Source organism: Trachurus japonicus, chromosome 11 (assembly GCF_045865225.1).
Source record: "Trachurus japonicus isolate A0001 chromosome 11, Traja_1.0".
Lineage (NCBI taxonomy): Eukaryota > Metazoa > Chordata > Actinopteri > Carangiformes > Carangidae > Trachurus > Trachurus japonicus.
Genome location: NC_140917.1, coordinates 6890346 through 6912225, shown reverse-complemented (window position 1 = coordinate 6912225; position 21880 = coordinate 6890346). Strand labels below are relative to the sequence as shown.

General features: G+C 40.6%; 2 protein-coding genes, 1 long non-coding RNA gene and 1 pseudogene across 4 annotated transcripts; 2 read left to right on the top strand and 2 right to left on the bottom strand.

Annotated features, from left to right (window-relative positions):
- The first annotated feature begins 494 nt into the window (after window positions 1-494).
- LOC146978080 (major histocompatibility complex class I-related protein 1-like) lies at window positions 495-10192 on the top strand. Its single transcript, XM_085790561.1, has 7 exons — window positions 495-543; window positions 758-1024; window positions 8543-8821; window positions 9141-9445; window positions 9813-9912; window positions 10001-10018; window positions 10140-10192. The coding sequence occupies exons 1-7, from the start codon at window positions 495-497 to the stop codon at window positions 10190-10192; spliced, it is 1071 nt and encodes a 356-aa protein (XP_085646687.1).
- On the top strand, window positions 4488-5235 carry LOC146978081 (uncharacterized). The gene is made up of 3 exons (XR_015037038.1): window positions 4488-4553; window positions 4689-4712; window positions 5148-5235. It is a non-coding gene; the product is annotated as an uncharacterized LOC146978081 (long non-coding RNA).
- Window positions 10193-12310: 2118 nt separating the features above from the next.
- Window positions 12311-20301, bottom strand: LOC146978078 (major histocompatibility complex class I-related protein 1-like). Its single transcript, XM_085790560.1, has 6 exons — window positions 20244-20301; window positions 18433-18723; window positions 18026-18328; window positions 12979-13080; window positions 12803-12820; window positions 12311-12678 (listed from the first exon to the last, which is right to left on the bottom strand). The coding sequence occupies exons 1-6, from the start codon at window positions 20299-20301 to the stop codon at window positions 12629-12631; spliced, it is 822 nt and encodes a 273-aa protein (XP_085646686.1). The 3' UTR covers window positions 12311-12628.
- On the bottom strand, window positions 13813-16027 carry LOC146978079 (major histocompatibility complex class I-related protein 1-like; annotated as a pseudogene). The gene is made up of 4 exons (XR_015037034.1): window positions 15979-16027; window positions 15507-15776; window positions 14212-14513; window positions 13813-14142 (listed from the first exon to the last, which is right to left on the bottom strand). The product of XR_015037034.1 is annotated as a major histocompatibility complex class I-related protein 1-like (transcript).
- Window positions 20302-21880: the final 1579 nt, after the last annotated feature.

The following is a 21880-nucleotide window of genomic DNA, read 5'->3' as shown; positions in this document are numbered from 1 at the left end:
ATCTTCTGTTTCCTGTTTCTGCAGACATCTCTGTCTCAGCTTGCTGTTGCTTAAGTCCAAAAACATATATAGTTTCTCACATGAAGATCTTTATATAATGATAATGATGAACTTAATTTACACTATGAAGCATTTGAACACACACTGTCTTTAAAAGCAACAGTGTCTGCAGCAGTAGTTGTACTTGAACCAGCAGCAGCAGTATCGTCTTTATAATCATTGAACTGGGGCCAGTTAACATCAGGTTCATCAGGAGCCACAAAGCTGCTGTTCACACAGTTGGTGACTGGAACTGAACTGACTGATCACAAAGATGATATCAATGAAACGGCAGAGAGGACTCTGACCTTGATTTGTCATCTTGGTTAATATAAGAAGGTGTGTTATCAGAGAGTCTGTAAATCATTACCGTTGAACCTGTCGCAAAACTCTATACCTGAGCGCGGACACTTCAACCTCCGCTTGTGGAGACACAACAATTTTAACTAAAGAAAATGGAGAAATTACTTTTGTTTCTTCTTCTCTGTCACAGTTCATCAGCAGGTAGGATCACATTTATATTGAAATTTGTTTAAATTTATTTCACTCTTCACTTTACTTTCTACTCAGCTCTGGATTTTGCTCCTATGTCACTGCTGCATGATTTAGTTTCACTTTTATCTCAACAGGATTTTCAACTGAATCTAACTGAATATATCACATTTATGAGGAGTGTAGTAGGTTTATATTTATAATAAAAACCTTGTCTTTTCTACAGTGAAACACAGCCTGAAGTTTTTCTCTACTCAGTCTTCTGGAGTCACAAACCTCCCTGAGTTTGTGGGTCTTGGATTAATTGATGACATTGAGATCGCATACTGTGACACCAACACAAACAGAGTGGAACTAAAACAGAACTGGATGAAAACAGCATTGGATGAGAACCTTGAACATCAGCAGTGGTTCAACACAAAGTGTTTTGGGGTTCTGCCTCTTTTAAGATCCAAGATTCAACAGGTCAAGCAGCGTTTTAACCACAGTGGAGGTAGGTACAGTCTGAACTATGTTATATTTAATGTTGTTTTGCTGCTAAACAATGATAACCAACTGATTCAGTGTCAGTGACTCCTCAAAGTAAAACTAGAAGTGTGTGTTTCATCACTTCATAAATAAACTTTGTCACTGAGAGGCTGAGGTCTGGCTCTTACAGATGGCCTATATGTAGATGAATCACTAATTAAATGTTTTTAAATCCTGAGCAGCAGAGGGCTGTGAGAAAGGTCTAAAACTGATCATCTGACCAGAGGATAAATCATCTGTCCTTCAACTGTCTCTGTCTCTGTCTCAGGTGTTCACATCTTACAGTGGTTGGGTGGATGTGAATGGGACAATGAGACTGGAAAAAATAATTGTTTTAGTCAGTGTGGTTATAATGGAGAAGACTTCCTGTCACTGGACCTGAAGACAATGACATGGACGACTCTGAAACCAGAGGCTGACGTCATCAAACTGAGTTGGGATGCTGAGAAAGTGAAAATAAAAGACTATGAGTACTTCTTAACTCAGATGTGTCCTAAGTGGCTGAAGACATATGTGAACTATGGAAAGGACTTTTTGCTGAGAACAGGTAGAGTCACATGACCTGATGTAGTTTGATGATCACAACAATATTGATATCGACCAATCAGACTGAATCACCACTGTATCATATCTCCTTGTCTCCTCTCTCCAGTCCGTCCCTCAGTGTCTCTCCTCCAGAAGACTCCCTCCTCTCCAGTCAGCTGCCACGCTACAGGTTTCTACCCTCACAGAGCCCTGATGTTCTGGACCAAAGATGGAGAGGAGCTTCATGAGGACGTGGACCAAGGAGAGATCCTCCCCAACCATGATGGATCCTTCCAGATGAGTGTTGACCTGGACGTCTCATCAGTCGAAGCTGAAGACTGGAGGAGGTACGACTGTGTGTTTCAGCTCTCTGGAGTGAAGGACGACATCGTCACCAAACTGGACAAAGCTCACATCAGGACCAACATGGGTAAGAGTGACATCAGCAGTTAAGCTCCAGCACCATCACTCTAGAAGAGGCCATCTTTAGGGGAAAGTCACATGAGGATCCAATAAGATAATGACACTAGTTTCATTTATCATTTATCATTAAAAACTGAGGTAATTGTTTTTGGCAATAGAGAGAAGAGTGTTGCTGTCAGTAAACACCTTGAGTCACTGTCTTTAGAAACTAAAGACAAAGTCCGAAACCTTGGCGTGCTGATAGACTCAGATCTGACCTTCACCAGCCATATCAAATCAGTCACCAAATCAGCCTTTTATCAACTTAAGAACATATCCAGAATTAAGGGTTTTATGTCCCAAACTGATCAGGAGAAGCTGATTCATGCTTTTATCTCCAGTAGACTAGACTACTGTAACGGTTTTCTGACTGCAGCTCATTCAGAACGCTGCAGCTCGAGTTTTAACCAGAACAAAGAGATCAGATCACATCACCCCGGTTCTTAAGACCTTACAGTGGTTCTGCTACTGGTTTACAAATCACTGAATGGTTTAGGTCCAGGATACATGAATGACATGTTAGTAGAGTCTAAACCCAGTAGAGCTCTGAGATCTACTGACTCAGGTCAAATAGTGGAGCTCAGAGTTCAGAGCAGACATGGTGAAGCAGCATTTAGCTGTTATGCTGCACACAACTGGAACAAAATACCAGCAGAACTGAAATCAGCCCCAACTGTAAGCACTTTTAAATCCAGGTTAAAAACATTTCTCTTTTCACATGCTTATAGCTGAGAACTTTTAAAGGAGCTTGAGGCAGGATCAAGGAATAAAACTCATTAGCGATACAACGGCCGTAGCGGCCGTCAGGGTTACTGCAGCCATATCAGCCAAGCTGGTGCGGGAGCGCGCATCAACTCTCCACAGCAGGGCAGCTGAGCTGATGCTGTGACAGTGACACTGTGGCTGAATTGGAAACGGCATAACGTTACTACATGTATACCAGTGTTTTCCATTAATCAGCCGCCACAGTTTCGTTTGGGTCCGCCGCAGCAGTCTCTCACAGAAAGAAAGAACAGCTTCACTGTCTCTCATCTCTGCCAGTCAGCACCTCTACCTGCTGTCTCTCTCACCACACACACACACACACACACACACACGTCGCGCTTGGCTGTTAATAAACAGTAAATGCGCCCTGCCGCGCTCATTGTAGCCTACAGTGCTCAGTTTACCGCGACACCGGGAGGTTGACCGCCCAGGCATCAGGTCAGCAGCGGCCGCCGCCGCCTCTGTGAGCCGCTGCTGCCGCTCGGCTGCTCTAGTGGCTCTGCATTCCTCCGAACACGTCGGAGAATTTCCTTACAGGCGTTGTTTGGATAAACTGACCACGGATGCATCAATCGGCTCATTGTAAAACTATTTATTTATTTATTGAAGTAGCCTAAATATGGTGATTTTTGTACGTACAGAGCCCCAAGGCTGCGCTGCTCACACACACCTGAAGCTTCACTTTTCATTCAAATGAACTAATGCGACTGCCACAATTGTTAGATTTCTTCAACGAGACCAGCATTTATCTCCTAAAAACAATTCAACCAGCCGGCAAAAAATCTCTAAAAACCTGTGGGGAAGTTACTCGGCTCGTTTTCTTCCCCGGGAGGAGGACAGAGGTTGACCGGCCGATGAGCTCAGCTCCCCGGCTGCAGTCTTTGTGACGAGCCGCTGCTGCCGCTCGTGTGTGGCTCTGCACTCCTCCAAAAAATGTCGAAGCAAATCTACTTATAGACGTTATTTGGATAAACTGACAATAGATTGGGAATCTAAACTGTCACTTTCTCGCATGAAAAAATATTAAAATTTAAGAAAGTGACGTTTCTCTACTCACGGCTCACATAACTGTTCAGGCTGCAAGACATCCGCCGACCGCCGCTGGTCGCAAGCGGTGGAAAGCCAATGCTGTCGAGGACACGCATGCAGCGTCATTTGACGTCACATCCGCGGACAGCGCGGGAAATTCGGACCCAGAATTGCAGCGCATTATGCAGCACACAGCCTGTTCAAGGCAACGGAGAGATACACGAGTAGGCTCATTCTTTTTGGTTTTGAACGCTTCATTGCCCATTAGCAGTAAAAAACTTAAAACGCATGTGCATTTCTTCACAAATCCTGCCTCATGAACCTTTAAGAACTTAAAACTATCTATTTTCTTTTATTTTACTTTTATTTGCTGTGTATGTTTTTATTCTGTTTTATGAAGAACTTTAAACTTTATCTATTTTCTTTTATTTTACTTTTATTTGCTCTTGCTTTTAACTCTGTTTTTAGTGTTTTGTTTGTTTTTATTCTGTCTTATGCTTCTTTTTTTAATGTTTTGTCTTTATGTAAAGCACATTGAGTTGCGCTATATAAATAAAGATGCCTTGCCTTGCCTTGCCTTATCTGTGCCAGTCTTAATATCTCATTTATTTATTTTTGTTCACCAGAGAACTTGTCCGTCATCATCATCTCTGCAGTGGCTGTTTTCCTCATTCTTGTCTTCATCTTCTGTGGATTCATGATTTACAGGAAAGGTGAAAGAGATGCTTGATCTAATGATTGTTACAGTTGATGCTTTTATCCAGATTGAAACACTGAAACAAGCATCAGTTCTCTGCTGCTCTATTCAACTGTAACTAAAAGAATGTTTCCTCTGTTTTATACAGTAGCCAAGCAGCGAACACCTCCAGCTCGTGAGTAAAACTTATTTCATTCCATTTTAAATGATCAAAGAATCTTAACTCCATGAATCACTGTAAAAAAAAAAAAAAAAAAACACTTATCTCTCATTTTTCATCTCCATGTTAACACAAGTTAAACTTTTAGCTCTGCCTCTGCTTTAGCTTCTGCTTAAAACAGGATGAGAACGTAAACTTACACCAACAGAACATTGTTATGATTATATTATGTTTGTCACATGTTTCCACTTGCCCAATGTGTAAATTAATAACAGATCTATATTATCTTAGTAGACCATGTGATCAGCTCTATGAACACAATCAGCCTCAGAACATGAAGAAGATTCATTAGTCAGTTTGAGCTGTAGTTTAAATTCCTGTGGTTGTGTTTGATCTGCTGTGATTAAAAGTGGAGGAGGGACTGAGAGTGTGTTCACTCTGCTCTTCCAGCTCCTGTCAACAGCTCTGAGCTCCATGAGAGACTGAGTCCAGAGAGCTGATGAAGACTGGGACACTTCATGTGGAACAAGTCAACCTGCATGGACTCTTCACACTTCCTGTTGGCAGTCGGACCCCCACCTGGCAGCACATGATGTTTAACCTTTGGGTGTGTACTTGTAGACTGACAGTGTTCGTACTTCTTTACACCGTTAGTCCCATTCACATACATTCATACAGGTCTTGAACCTACATGCCAACAACTGTTGGATGTCCATTATTTTGCATTTCACATTTTCTCCTTTTCCCACATTATAATAAGCCGTTTTTCGTACACAACTTTCTTACAACAAAAAAGAAAATGAATAATAAAAACAGCTTAATCTCAACCTGCCTCTAGTTTCAGAGACTTTTACCAGACCTTTCAGAAAAAAACAAACAAAAAAACAACACACAAAAACAGAATGTTTGTTATTTACTAATGTATCAGTGTGTTTCTCAACAGAGAAAAAAACATCCTCAGTTTAAATGTGTTTAGTTATCAGCAGTATTCTTCAAATATCAAATGTACTGTTTTTTATATTTTCAATAAAGTCTCCAATTTTTTAAAGGTTTGTGTCGCCATATGTTGGTAAATGCTTCTTAATTTGCTGTGTATTTGATTTTACATGGATACCAAATAACCACTAGAATTATATTTTATTTCCATCTTATTTCAGTCACTGTCACTGAGTTTATGATTCATGTTTCTGTGTAAAGTTCAGTTTGATCTGTTTCTGCAGACATCTCTGTCTCAGCTTGCTGCTGCTTAAGTCCAAAAACATATATAGTTTCTCACATGAAGATCTTTATATAATGATAATGATGAACTTAATTTACACTATGAAGCATTTGATCACACACTGTCTTTAAAGGCAACAGTGTCTGCAGCAGTAGTTGTACTTGAACCAGCAGCAGCAGTATTGTCTTTATAATCACTGAACTGGGGCCCGTTAACATCAGGTTCATCAGGAGCCACAAAGCTGCTGTTCACACAGTTGGTGACTGGAACTGAACTCATTGATCACAGAGCTGATTGATCTGTTAATATAAATAAAACAGCAGAGACGACTCTGACCTTAACTTATCCTGTTGATTAATATAAGAAGGTTTGTTATCAGAGATTCTGTAAATCATTACCGTTGCTTGGACCTGTGACAAGACCCAAGCACAAACACTTCAACATGCGCTTGTGGAGACACAATGATTTTAACTAAACAAAATGGAGAAATTACTTTTGTTTCTTCTTCTCTGTCACATTCATCAGCAGGTAAGATCACATTTATATTGAAATGTGTTTACATTTATTCCCACTCTTCACTTTACTTTCTACTCAGCTCTGGATTTTGCTCATATGTCACACTGCTGCATGATTTAGTTTCACATTGCAGAATTTTCAACAGAATCTAACTGAATGTATCACAATTATGAGGATTATAGTTTTATATCTATAGTTTTAAAAAATCCTTGTTTTTCCCAAACACTCCCTTAAGTTTGTCTCCACTGTATCTACTGGAGTCACAAACTTCCCTGAGGTTGTGGTTGTCAAGCTGGTTGATGACATTCAGGCTGGTCACTGTGACAGCAACACAAACAGAGTTGAACTAAAACAGACGTGGATGAAAACAGCTTTAGATGAGAATCCTCCCAGCCCATAATACGAGGCATCAAACATCTGTTAGCTTAGCCTGGTTTCTATTGAAAAGGGACGCAAACAACTCACCCACTCTGCTCCAGTTATACGCTATGCAGCAACTTTCTGCGTCCAGCTTAGAGTCCAGGCACTGACAACACACGTCCGAGTCCGACTGGTAGCACAAACATCTGGTTTCAGCAGCCACTGGCAGGCAGTGACCACACTGACCACTTGATTTCCCCAGGTCCAGCATTTAGCCTCCACCGGCAGCTGTCCCTCCTTCACTTTTTTCATCCATTTCCTTCAGCTTGTCTTCGGTAAACTCGGTCTCAAACTGATAGTGGCGCCCAACAAAATGAAACCAGTCGTCATTGTTCTCAAACTGCATAAACTCAGCCGTGTTGTCCCTTATGTCTGCTTCACTATGTTACAGACAGTCTCTTCTCGTAACAAACGCCGTCCTGATCTCGCGTGTGATGTTGCGTCTAATCTTGCGCTTGTTTACATGATTATCTACCGCAAATATCTAAAGTTAGAATGACCCGATTCCGTTCATTTCCATGTGAACACTTGATAATAACTTTTATAAACTGATAGGCAAGATACATAGGAACTTTGGCTGCATTGTATGGAATAATCACACATTTTCATCCTTGAGCTGCGGGACTCTATTTCACTCGGTAATGTAATCGCCACCACGCCAGCTGACTACCTGTAACCGGGCGCATGACGTCTGTCCGACTACCCATTTCTCCGACTCCGACCATACATTTCTTTATTTTTGCGTCATCAGTCCGACCTCCCACTTCTCCGACTTAAGTAGCCCTAACCCTTAACCTTACCCTAAACCTAACCTTAACACTGTAGAATGGGTAGTCGGAGAAATGAGCCGTTGGACTTGTGGGCAGTCGGACTGACGTATGCTCCCCCCTGTAACCATGGCTGTAACAAGCAAACCTCACAGAAGGGACAACACGGCTGAGTTTATGCAGTTTGAGAACAACAACGACTGGTCTCATTTCGATGGGCGCCACTATTAGTTTGAGATCTAGTTTACTGAAGACGAGCTGAAGGAAATGGGGGAGAAAAGTGAAAGAGGGAGAGAGCCGGTGGAGTCTATGTGCTGGACCTGGGGGAATCAAGTGGTCAGTGTGGTGGTCAATGCCTGTCGGTGGCCGCTGAAACCAGATGTTTGTGCTGCCAGTCGGACTCGGATGTGTGTTGTCAGTGCCTGGACTCTATGCTGGACGAGGAAAGTTGCTGCATACCGTATAACTGGAAGAGAGTGGGTGAGTTGTTTTGGTCTCTTTTCAATAGAAACCAGGCTAAGCTAACAGATGTTTGATGCCTCGTATTATGTGCTGGGACCCTGTTTGTACTGTTGATGACGTTTGGTGCTGTTCTGAGCATTATTTGTGGCTATTAGTGGCTTTTTGATCACGGTTTGCGCGTGGATATATAGACTGCGCTGTTTGTTATGGTGCGGTCATTGCTAAAGTTGCTACAACTAGAGAAGCTAGCGGTTAGCAGACTTCATCTCTCAAGGGGGGGTCGAACTCTGTGTCACAGTGCATTGGACCATGGGTTAAATTTACACCGGAATATCCCTTTAAAGTGATGTGGCCTTTTTAATGCACTGTCTTTATTAAATCCAGTTAGGAGTGAAAATTAAAGGGAGGAAGATGCACCATCTGAACCCAGAGTCCAGTGTTAACTTCAGTCTCTGTCTCAGGTGTCCACATCTTACAGAGGATGCATGGATGTGAATGGGACGATAATAATGGAGACGTTACTGGTTTTAATCAGTATGGTTATGATGGAAAAGACTTCATATCTCTGGACCTAAAGACACAGGCATGGGTCGCTGCCAAACCACAGGCTGTCACCACCAAACTGAGTTGGGATGCTGATACAAAAAGAATAAAAGTCAATGAGTACTTCTTAACTGGGCTTTGTCTTGACTGGCTGCAGAAGTACGTGAACTATAGGAAGAACTATCTGCTGAGAACAGGTAGAGTCACATGACCTGATAGTTTGATGATCACAACCATATTGATATCGACCAATCAGACTGAATCACCACTGTATCATTCATATCTGACCAATCAGGAGAGACTGACCTGTTTGGTGCTCTGACATCATCTCAGTCGACTGGTGATAGTCAGTGAACAGTTAGTGTGAGTGAAGTCACTTTCACTTCTTCACCGTTAGAAGAGAGAGATGCTGTTGTTGTTATGTGGAGCTGTCAGAAGATGAATGTGTGAGTCTGAACATGTAGTTGAGACCAACGACCACCAGTCTAACTTACCTGTTGTCTCTCCTCTCTCCAGTCCCCCCCTCAGTGTCTCTCCTCCAGAAGACTCCCTCCTCTCCAGTCAGCTGCCACGCTACAGGTTTCTACCCTCACAGAGCCCTGATGTTCTGGACCAAAGATGGAGAGGAGCTTCATGAGGACGTGGACCAAGGAGAGATCCTCCCCAACCATGATGGATCCTTCCAGATGAGTGTTGACCTGGACGTCTCATCAGTCAAAGCTGAAGACTGGAGGAGGTACGACTGTGTGTTTCAGTTCTCTGGAGTGAAGGACGACATCGTCACCAAACTGGACAAAGCTCACATCAGGACCAACATAAGAGTGACATCAGCAGCTCCTGAATGTCACAGACTGTAACAAATTTATCTTCATTAAAACTCATAATAATAAACCAGTTACATCATTAGAATAAACAACAACACTTAACCAGTCAGTCATAGCTGAAAGCTAAAAAAACATTGAGAGAATTCCTTTGGATATGGTAAATTTTGTGCTCAAAGGTAGAGGTCACTGTGATGTCACAGAACATGTTTTTGCCCATAACTTATGAATTTATTTGCTAACTATGATGTGACTTAACACCAATTTTACATGTTTCATATCAAAATGGTCAGTTTTTCACCTTGGCTGGTTGGTGCAGACGTTCAACTACATGGTAATAATATATTATTGTTTATATTCACCAGAGAAGCCCAGTAACACGACCATCACCATCATCTCTGCACTGGTTCCTCTAGCTCTCGTCCTCATCGCTGTCACTGGATTCATGGTTTATAAACAGAAGAAAGGTGAGAGAGAAAAACAGAAAGATTATCTGATTATTTACAATACTTTTTGTGCTTCACTGAAATCTTCTGTCTTTTCTTCTTATTTCAGCCAAACCGCCTCCACTCTGTAAGTAAAACATATTTCTATTTCTTGTACATGATTTGCACTTCCTCATCCCTTTCAAAAGATGTTTTTCCACATGTACTGTTGACAGAGTTTCACATAAACTGTGTTTCTGATCTTTCAGCTCCTGACAGCAGCTCTGAACTCTCTGAGAGTTTGAATCCCAAACCTGACTGACATAAATGGATCATTGTTCCACAGATGGGATGGAGTTAAAATGAATGGATTCATTTTTGGGATTAATTTAAAAATTGGCAAAAGGAGTGTTGTTTACGTTGAATGCAGATTAACTACAGTATGCTGTTCTGATTCTGATGAATGATAAAGTCCTAGGTGACTTCATCCACTCCTCAATGACTTTAAACTATAAATTAATGCTGGATGTTGTTTGTGTGCAAAATGATTTGAAGTAGTAGTTTTGATATTAATGACTGTGTGAACATATAGGCACATAAAGTAGCAGTAGCAGTGTGCAGCTATGGATCACGGCGTTAAGGGGAAACACTGTATAAGTTGTAGTATCCTTTATTCAGGCTGCAGTGCATCACTACACTTGATTGCATTATTCATTCAAATCAATTTTCTTATTTCTTCTTGGTCTTTTACGTATTTGCACAGACACTGGAACATGAAGCACATTTTTTAAAAATTAATATAATTTGTTTGATGCTTATCATAAAATATCACCATGCTGATCACTTTAATGGCCTCGGTTTTGAGATTCAACTAGCCAGATGGATCACCCATGTGGTTTAGGTCTAGGCAGACTCTACTCCCACTGCAGGGTCTGATGACTGGTCATTTACTGGAGCCAAAATGTCAAATGGGGTTTTCTGTCTTTGTTGTTGTTGTTTCACATTTCAATAAAGTCAACACTTTTCAAAACTTTATTCTTCTCTGTTAATCTGTGCCTCCAGTTACAGTGATATTTTTCTTGCAATTACCCGTCCATTCAATGCTGTGTATAAAATACATGGCTGTATTATATTATAATAAAACAGTCTCATCAGCTTCATACTTCACCTGACCAGGAGCAGGTCTGGTAGAAATGGCTGTTTTAAAACATATGAAACAGTGACACCTTCTGGCCAAACCACGGTATTGCAGGAGTTTAACACTTAATACCGTGTCTGTCTGTCTGCCTGTCTGTCTGTTTTATCCCTTAGATTATGTTTCCCTGTTCCCTGTTAAACGTTCCGTGCTGTTTGGTCCTGATCACTGATTAACTGTAACATAATAGCCTACTCTAAAATTAACTTGAGACTATTTAACCCCCAAAGTGTATCACATTATTAAAACTGCAAAATGCAGAAAGAAGATAAGATTTTATTTAAAAACAAAGCAACATTACAAGCAATAAAACATGTGTGGTTCTGTTGCTTGCTAGCTTGTTCAGGTAATTGTTAAAGTTTTAAGGTTTGTCATTCAGAAAGGTTTGAAATATATGTTGATTCATTGCTGAGTGTTTGTTGATAATAAATGTGAAGTTGTTGTGTTGTTTACATAAAACAGAACAGGAGAGGCATTGGCAAACCTTTTCTATACTCACAGTGTTAACTTTGTTAAAGTAATAAGACACAGAAGCAGGAAAATATCTTACCCAATATTATCTGAATCTATATAATAATAATAACATACAGTATGCAGGTTTGTCGGGAGGGAAAGGCTACTTGTGTTACTGGTCATCAGGCATCAATGTTAACCCAATTAATCCAAGAAAAAAGTGAGTTTTTATTTAGTTAATAATACAACCAATTTGTCCTAATTTTATGTGGGATGCAATGTATGATTGAAAAGGTAAGTGCAGTAAAAGTTCCTGTCATATGAGCTAGATCATCAAGAAGAAAATGTCCTGGAAAATAATCTCTAGAAAAGAGTGTGAACCCTGAATTATTCATCTTTGTGTTTCTTAATGAATAGTATTAGCTGTAGGTCTAGGTATTATTCTAAATATTGATAACTGAAGATGAAGAAGGGTTTTATAAACAGCACTGCTGCCATACGTTTGGCTGAATGGACGGGTAATTGCAAGAAAAATATCACTGTAGTCACAGATGAACAGAGAAGAATAAAGTTTTGAAAAGTGAAGACTTTATTGAAATGTGAAACAACAACAACAAAGACAGAAAACCCCATTTGACACTTGATGGCTGTAGATGACCAGTCATTAGACCATGCAGTAGTCTGTGTCGTCACAGATAGTATGTAACTTCTGCCTAAACCACGTGGGTGATCCATCTTCTTACAAGTTAATATCTTCATACAGTATAAACACAAACACTCACTTCACTTGACCTGTCTTACCAAAGAAAACATGTTAACAGACACATATAATTCTTTAACGTATTTCAAAAACCTCAAAATATCAGATACTCGTTTACCACACATTGTAATCATACAGTTGTCTTTTACTTTTAAAGTAAAAGTAAAAGATATATATTATATATATACAGTATACACACAATATACAGTACATAGACACAGTATATACACACAGCATAGCTCACTCGTTAACTCAGCTATAGCACACAACCTTGATTAAGATGTTAAATGTTTCAAATTAATGACAAAATGAATGCATTTATTTCCCTCCCATCTGTGATTGTTTGTCTGTCAGGTTTTTGGATTCAAACTCTCAGAGAGTTCAGAGCTGCTGTCAGGAGCTGTAAGATCAGAAATATGGTTTTAAGTGACACTTTTGTTCAGCATTACATGTTGAAAACAATCTGAAAAGGTTGAAATTATGACCAACATCATTTTAAGTAGAGTAAGATACGTTTCACTTACAGGGTGGAGGCTGTTTGGCTAAAAGGAGAAGAAGAGACAAAATGTCAGTCACAAGTTAAGGATGAAACAGGACTGGTCTGTTTCCTTATTCTTTTTTTGTAAATCTGTGAACATGGTCTTTATGTATTGTAAAAGGCTTTATTAAATCAGTTAATCTTTCTGTCTTTTTCTCTCACCTTTCCTCCGTTTATAAACCATGAATCCAGTGACAGCCATGAGGACGAGAGTGAGAACAACCAGTGCAGAGATGATGGGGACAGTCGTGTCACTGGGCTTTTCTGGTGAATATAAACAATAACACATCACTACCTTGTAGTTGGACGTCTGCACCAACCAGCCAAGGTGAAAATATAGTTACAATCTGTCAGTTTATGATTGTAGGAGCCATTTCCACCTACTGGCTCCTTCATTACCCATTGTACCACACTGTGACATCATTGTAGCGGCTAAGCCTAAACTTAAAGTCACTGATGGGCTGCTTAGACAAGATGAACCAATCCACGTGCTTGCTACTGCAGTTGACCTTTGACCATTTGGATACAAAATGTGTAAAATAATCATTATATCATAGTTAGCAAACAAATCTGACATGTTTTGTGACATCATAGTGAGTGACCTCTATACTCAGCATTTTGGCAACTTTGTTTTTCTTTTAAATGTGCCTTATGAATGAAGTTTGACTTGACTTGACTTGACATATGAGCACAAAATTTAACAATGCAAAAGACTCTTCTCTCAACTTCTCTCAAGGTGTTACAGTGATTTGTAGCTTTCATCTCTGACTGTCCAGTGAAGCATGGAGCAGCAAGTGACCACAATTAGTCTTCTAATGTTGAGAAGCATATAGGACATGATGGTGAATATCCTGTATACTTAAAAGGCCTTCTGCACAGGATTAACCCCAGGTTACCCCGGCCAGTAGGAAGCATGATGTATTGTTTATGATGAGTTTTAATGAAGATGGATTAGTTACTAAACTAGAAAAAAGCTAAAATACCCAACAAACCACAGACATGACGTCACATTCAGGAGCTGCTGATGTCTCTCTTACCCATGTTGGACCTGATGTGAGCTTTGTCCAGTTTGGTGACGATGTCGTCCTTCACTCCAGAGAGCTGAAACACACAGTCGTACCTCCTCCAGTCTTCAGCTTTGACTGATGAGACGTCCAGGTCAACACTCATCTGGAAGGATCCATCATGGTTGGGGAGGATCTCTCCTTGGTCCACGTCCTCATGAAGCTCCTCTCCATCTTTGGTCCAGAACATCAGGGCTCTGTGAGGGTAGAAACCTGTAGCGTGGCAGCTGACTGGAGAGGAGGAGAGACACTGAGGGACGGACTGGAGAGAGATGATACAGTGGTGATTCAGTCTGATTGGTCGATATCAATATTGTTGTGATCATCAAACTACATCAGGTCATGTGACTCTACCTGTTCTCAGCAGAAAGTCCTTCCCATAGTTCAAGTACATCTTCAACCACTCAGGACAAGTCTGAGTGACGAGATACTCAATAACTTTTATTCTCACTTTCTCAGCATCCCATCTCTGCTTGGTGACGACAGCCTGTGGTTTTGGAGCGATCCATGTCTGTGTCTTCATGTCCAGTGATATGAAGTCTTCTCCATCATAACCATACTGAACAAAACCAGTAACTTCTCCAGTTGCATCGTCCCATTCACATCCACTCATCCTCTGTAAAATGTGGACACCTGAGACAGAGACAGAGTTAACAGCGATGTACAGAATAGATGATGTCTCCACTGGACTCTGAGTTCAGATGGAGACATTGATGCATCTTCCTCCCTTTAATTATCCCTTGTCTCCTAACTGGTCTTAATAGAGACAGTGCATTGAAACGGCCACATCACTTTTACTGCATTGATTCATTAACTGGTTAAATGTGAGAAGTTACAGAACAACAGGGACGGGACACTGAGAGCTCAAGGTTCACTGTGACGTCTAGTTTGTTCTAATTTAAAGCAGTACTAAAGAACTTTCAGTTTTGGTTGAGTTTGGCGGCGCCAGTGGCCCAAAGCGGTAGTGTTTTGCCTGAAGGAAGACTCCACTTCCCATGAGCACTAGCGCATAGCCCCATAAACATCCTGATCTCCCGGTGCATGGAAATTAACAGAAGACGTCCAAACTGAGTTTCTGTTACCAGCGGATAATTTCTCAGTAAACACACATACACAATCCGACGGAAAGGTGCCGCATTGCCTGCTCCCTCCTCGTCGTGACTCGCAAAAGTGAAAGTGAAACTTAAGTGAGAGCCGGGTTCCTGCCATGCTCCTCAAAGTTGCTTAGTGCCAGTGAAGGAGATACAGACCCCCTCAGGCCATAACAAAGGTGTCATTCAACCTGTTGTAAGTCGATGTACCATCACAAAAGTTATGAAAATATTATATGAAGGTTGAAAAGTTCCTTAGTGTTGGTTTAACTGAGGATGTGGGATGTTTAGAGAAAAAAAAGGAAAAATAAATCAACCACTGACCTGATGAGGAGATAACATTTTATATAACATAATTATTTTTTAAAAAAGGTTTTGTTTTTTCATCCAAATGATTTTAATAAGCCCATCTGAACTTTACCCTGCTCTACTGTATTCCAAAGATGACTGACTGATCATTGTGTTGATGCTCTAAAGAGTCACTGAGCTTTACATTAAAGCAGTAAAGCAATAAGACAATGCAGACTCTACTCACCTCCACTTTGGTTGAAGCGTTGTTTCAAACTGTGAATATTTGCTTTGAAGAAATTGGGCGTATAGTCAAAACACTCTCCATTGTACCACCGTAGATGTTCAGGATTCTCATCTGAAGCTGTTTTCATCCACGTCTGTTTTAGTTCAACTCTGTTTGTGTTGCTGTCACAGTGACCAGCCTGAATGTCGTCAACGAGTCCGACAGCCACGACCTCAGGGAAGTTTGTGACTCCAGTAGATACAGTGGAGACAAACTTAAGGGAGTGTTTCACTGTGGGAAAAACACACATTATAGATATAAAACTATAATCCTCATAATTGTGATACATTCAGTTAGATTCAGTTGAAAATCCTGCAATGTGAAACTAAATCATGCAGCAGTGTGACATATGAGCAAAATCCAGAGCTGAGTAGAAAGTAAAGTGAAGAGTGGGAATAAATGTAAACACATTTCAATATAAATGTGATCTTACCTGCTGATGAACTGTGACAGAGAAGAAAAAACAAAAGTATTTTCTTTATTTTGTTTAGTTAAAATCATTGTGTCTTCACCAGCGCAGGTGTTTGTGCTTGGTCTTGTCACAGGCACAAGCAACGGTAATGATTTACAGACTCTCTGATAACAAACCTTCTTATATTAATGAACAGGACAAGTTAAGGTCAGAGTCCTCCCTGCCGTTTCATTTATATTAACAGATGAATCAGCTCTGTGATCAAAGAGTTCAGTTCCAGTCACCAACTGTGTGAACAGCAGCTTTGTGGCTCCTGATGAACCTGATGTTAACTGGCCCCAGTTCAATGGTTATAAAGACAATACTGCTGCTGCTGCTTCAAGTACAACTACTGCTGCAGACACTGTTGCCTTTAAAGACAGTGTGTGATCAAATGCTTCATAGTGTAAATTAAGTTCATCATTATCATTATATAAAGATCTTCATGTGAGAAATTATATATGTTTTTGGACTTTAGCAGCAGACAAGCTGAGACAGAGAGCTACAGAAACAGATCACACTGAACTTTACACAGAAACATGAATCATAAACTCTGTGACAGTGACTGAAATAAGATGGAAATAAAATATAATTCCAGTGGTTATTTGGTATCCATGTCAAATTAAATACACAGCAAATTAAGAAGCATTTACCAACATATGGTGACCTAAACCTTTAAAAAATTAGAGACTTTATTGAAAATAGAAAAAAACAGTACATTTGATATTTGTTTTTCTCTCTGTTGAGAAACAAACTGATACATAGTACATAGTATATAACAAAAATCTGTTTTTTTGTTTGTTTTTTCTGAAAGGTCTGGTAAAAGTCTCTGAAACTAGAGGCAGGTTAGATTAAGCTGTTTTTATTATTCATTTTCTTTTTTGTTGTAAGAAAGTTGCGTACGAAAAACGGCTTATTATAATGTGGGAAACGGAGAAAATGTGTAATACAATATAATGCCATCCAACAGTTGTTGGCATGTAGGTTCAAGAGCTGTATGAATGTATGTGAATGGGACTAACGGTGTAAAGAAGTATGAACACTGTCAGTCTACAAGTACACTCCCAAAGGTTAAACATTCACGTGAAGAGTCCATGCAGGTTGACTTGTTCCACATGAAGTGTCCCAGTCTTCATCAGCTCTCTGGACTCAGTCTCTCATGGAGCTCAGAGCTGTTGACAGGAGCTGGAAGAGCAGAGTGAACACACTCTCAGTCCCTCCTCCACTTTTAATCACAGCAGATCAAACACAACCACAGGAAGTTTTACTAAGGAAGCCGAGAGCGTTTCTAATGAATCTTCTTCAGCTTCCTGTTCTCAGGCTGATGGTGTTCATAGAGCTGATCACATGGTCTATTAAGATGATATAGACGTGTTATTAATATACACATTGGGCAAGTGGACACATGTGACAGACATGATGTAATCATAAAAATGTTCTGTTGGTATAAGTTTACGTTCTCATCCTGTTCTAAGCAGAAAGTTGAAAACTGAATGAAACTTCTGCTGCAGCAAAGAGATAAAAGTTGAACTTTTGTTAACATGGAGATGAAAAATGAGAGAAAAGTGTTCACAGTGATTCATGGAGTTAAGATTCTTTAATCATTTAAAATTAAATAAGTTTTACTCACGAGCTGGAGGTTTTCGCTGCTTGGCTAAAAACAGAGGAAACATTTCAGTTACAGTTGAATATGACTGAAGGAGCGATGCAGAGCAGAGAACTGATGCAACTAATAGATAAAAGCATCAACTGTAACAATCATTAGATCAAGTATCTCTTTCACCTTTTTTGTAAATCATGAATCCACAGAAGATGAAGACAAGAGTGAGGAGAACAACCACTGCAGAGATGATGATGACGGACAAGTTACTGGGCTTCTCTGGTGAACAAAAATAAATGAATTAGATACTGGCACCGATAAAGGAAACTATTTGTTCACTATCTTATTGGATCCTCATGTGACTTTCCCCTAAAGACGGCCTCTTCTAGAGTGATAGTGCTGGAGCTCAACTGATGATGTCTCTCTTACCCATGTTGGTCCTGATGTGAGCTTTGTCCAGTTTGGTGACGATGTCGTCCTTCACTCCAGAGAGCTGAAACACACAGTCGTACCTCCTCCAGTCTTCAGCTTTGACTGATGAGACGTCCAGGTCAACACTCATCTGGAAGGATCCATCATGGTTGGGGAGGATCTCTCCTTGGTCCACGTCCTCATGAAGCTCCTCTTCATCTTTGGTCCAGAACATCAGGGCTCTGTGAGGGTAGAAACCTGTAGCGTGGCAGCTGACTGGAGAGGAGGGAGTCTTCTGGAGGAGAGACACTGAGGGACGGACTGGAGAGAGGAGACGAGGAGTTATGATACAGTGGTGATTCAGTCTGATGGTCGATATCAATATTGTTGTGATCATCAAACTACATCAGGTCATGTGACTCTACCTGTTCTCAGCAGAGAGTCCTTCCCGTAGTTCAAGTACATCTTCAACCACTCAGGACACATCTGAGTGTAGAAGTTCTCATTGAATTTTGTTCTCCCTCTGTCAGCATCCCAACTCAGTTTGGTGGCGTCAGCCTGTGGTTTTGCAGCGATCCATGACAGTGTCTTGAGGTCCAGTGATATGAAGTCTTCTCCATCATAACCATACTGATAAAAACCATCAACTTCTCCAGTCTCATTGTCCCATTCACATCCATCCATCTTCTGTAAGATGTGGACACCTGAGACAGAGACTGAGACAGAGACAGTTAAAGGACAGATGATGTCTCCTCTGGTCAGATTATCAGTTTCAGACCCTTTTCACAGTCCTCTGCTGCTCAGGATTCAAAAACAGATAATAAGTGATCATTATTTAATATCTGTAGGAGCCACAAACAATCGGAGGACTGCATTTTGTGGTTTATACATTATTAGGCTCGACCTCAGTTTCTCAGTGACACAGTTTATTTCCTGAGGTCTCAACAATATCAGTGATGAAACACATTTGTAGTTTTACTTTGAAGAGTCACTGACACTGAATTAGTTGGTTAAACATTGTTTAGCAGCAAAACAACATTAAATATAGTTCAGACTGTACCTACCTCCACTGTGGTTAAAACTCTGCTTGACATGTTGAATCCAGGATCTTAAACGAGGCAGAGTCCCAAAACACTCTATGTTGTACAACTGCACATGTTCAGGGTTCTCGTCCAATGCTTTTTTCATCCAGGTCTGTTTTGGTTCCACTCTGTTTGTGTTGCTGTCACAGGATCCGGCCTCAATGTCATCAATGAATCCAACAGCCACAAGCTCAGGGAGGTTTGAGACTCCAGAAGACAGAGTGGTGACAAACTTCAGGCTATGTTTCACTGCAGAACAGACAACGTTTTTTTTAATGATAAATATAAACCTTCACTCCTCATTAAAGCAGAAGTAAGTGATATATTTGTGTTAATATAAGTCTTAAATAGTTATATCTTCCGACAGCAATCACTTACATAGAGTGTTTGGTCTGAAACACGGGTCTGTCAGTCACTCTGCTCTGCTCTGAGCCGAGGAGAAAACTTTTCTCGTATCCTACAGTTTTTATCCAATGAGGAGAGAGAACGGCATGCAGGGCTGTGTGTGCAGCCAAGAGACGCGCGTGAATCAATCAATCAATCAATTTGTTTATTTCGGGCATGTCAATTAAAATCATCATCATCACACTTCATCTTAGTTCAAATAATACAATACACATGGCCGAAAGGGAAAGCGGGAGAAGCAAAAGCTTATCTAGTCCCGCCCCCATTACCCACAGAATAAAATCTTTTCATAATCAGGTCATATCATAATCTTTTTCTTGTGTTTTTTGCTTTTTTACATTTTGATATAACATTATTTTACTTATGACATTTGACATAACATGTTCCAGCAGTTGGTAGTACACAGAGCTGCAGTCTAGCTCTAGACAGTACATAGAGATTACGTGTGTGTTTGCACATGTGTCCATATTTGTCCATCATGAGTGAACAACAGTCTCATCTTGTAGCCTGACATGTCACAAAGTCACAGAATGGTCCTATCGACAGAGAGCAAAGTCCAGTGTACTTATTATTTGTTGGAATGGTGTGAGAGCCCTTTTATGCCATTTTCTTCTATTCATCCATCTCCTCTGCAGCCCTCGCCGCGTTTAACTTGGCCATATCCTCCCGAGTTTTGGCCACGTCAGCTCGCATTATTGACACGAATTCATGGATTGCTGAGATGTCAGAGCGCATCCCGACCACAGCACTTCGGGTGGTGGCGTTGTCCGCCCTCGCATTGCTCTGCTCAGTGGCGATCTTCCTCATTTTCCGATATTGCATGAAAATTCCACATCCCAGAACATTCCAATTGTCATGAACGTGAATATGTAGACGTCCTCGACATCCTCCACATCCAGTGCGGCAAGGCAGAGGACTCTCCACTTTTCCCATCCATCCAGGATGTAGCCGGAGATGAAGGTCCCATCCGGGCATTTGGGTTCACCAGAACCTGCACGCCTTGTTGAGAACACTCTGTCGATGGCATTCAGTGACCAGCTCAGCAAATCCATCGTGGACCAGTTGGTTGATCTTAGCGTGTCGATTTACAGGTCGATTTTGAATTCTTCAGTACTCTGATCTCTCACAGTAATGTCACAGCATGCATTAGTACCCTAATTTATCTCCACCTTGTTGATAAACTTTAAAACAACATCCTGCTATACACAGCCTGCCTTAGACCTTTGACATACAAGTTTATGTGGTTGAACGTATTGTTTGGGTACAGTGTGCCATTCAGAATGTTATGCTATGTTATGGTCCGATGCCGTCTCAGCACAGTGTCTGCTGCTTCGTGTCTCTGACCTTCATCAGCCCTCATGTGTTATTCTGTACCACATGTTCTGTAGTTGAATTTACATACTTTCTCTTGAAGACACTCAGTGTTTCAGATTTTTTGACTTCATCTTCTAATGCATTCCATTGTTTGACACCTGTGATCGATAAGGAAAAGGATTTTAATGTAGTTCGAACCTTTCTTTGCCTGAAAGTCTTGCTCCCTCTAAGATTGTATCTCTCCTCTCTGTCTTGAAAAAGTATTTGCAGATTGCTTGGGAGGCTTTTACTCGCGGCCTTGTATGTCATTTGCACTGTGCGGTAGTTTATTAGGTCATATAGTTTGAGTATTCTTGATTGGACAAATAACTGATTTGTGTGTGCCCTATAGTTGGCATAATGCAAGATTCTCAGAGCTCTTTTCTGGAGTAACAAGGGAGTAACAAGGGATGTGTGGAGCCTTTATATGTGTGACCCCACACCTCTGCACAGTATTGCAGGTGTGGAGAGACTAGTGCGCAATACAGCAGATGAAGTGCTTTTTGATTTATTATTTTTTGTGCTTTCCAGAGTATGGACACACACCTGGCCAATTTGCTTTTTAAGTGCCTTATGTGTAACATGTCATCGATAATCACTCCCAGTACTTTATTCTCACTGACCCTTTCAATATTCACTCTGTTTACTTGAATATTAATACTCTTATTACAACCTTTTTTCCCGTATAGCATGTATTTAGTTTTCCCTAGATTTAGTGATAATTTGTTTATATTAAACCACACATGAAGCTTGGCCATTTCCTGATTTACTGTTTCCACGAGTTGGCTCAAGTCACCACCAGAACAGTTTATATTTGTATCATCCGCGAATAATACTAATTTCAGAATATTATCATTTATATAGTTGTGGTGACATAGGGACGAGGACTGTTATGGTGCGTTCAAGGCAGCCCGTAACTCGTGTTTTTCTGACCTGTGAAGTCGTACCAGTTCGGTCTGGTACGAGTTCACGGGTCAGAAGTTATGAGTGGCCGTTATAGTGACTTTCACAGGTAAAACAGGTCGGAAAAACA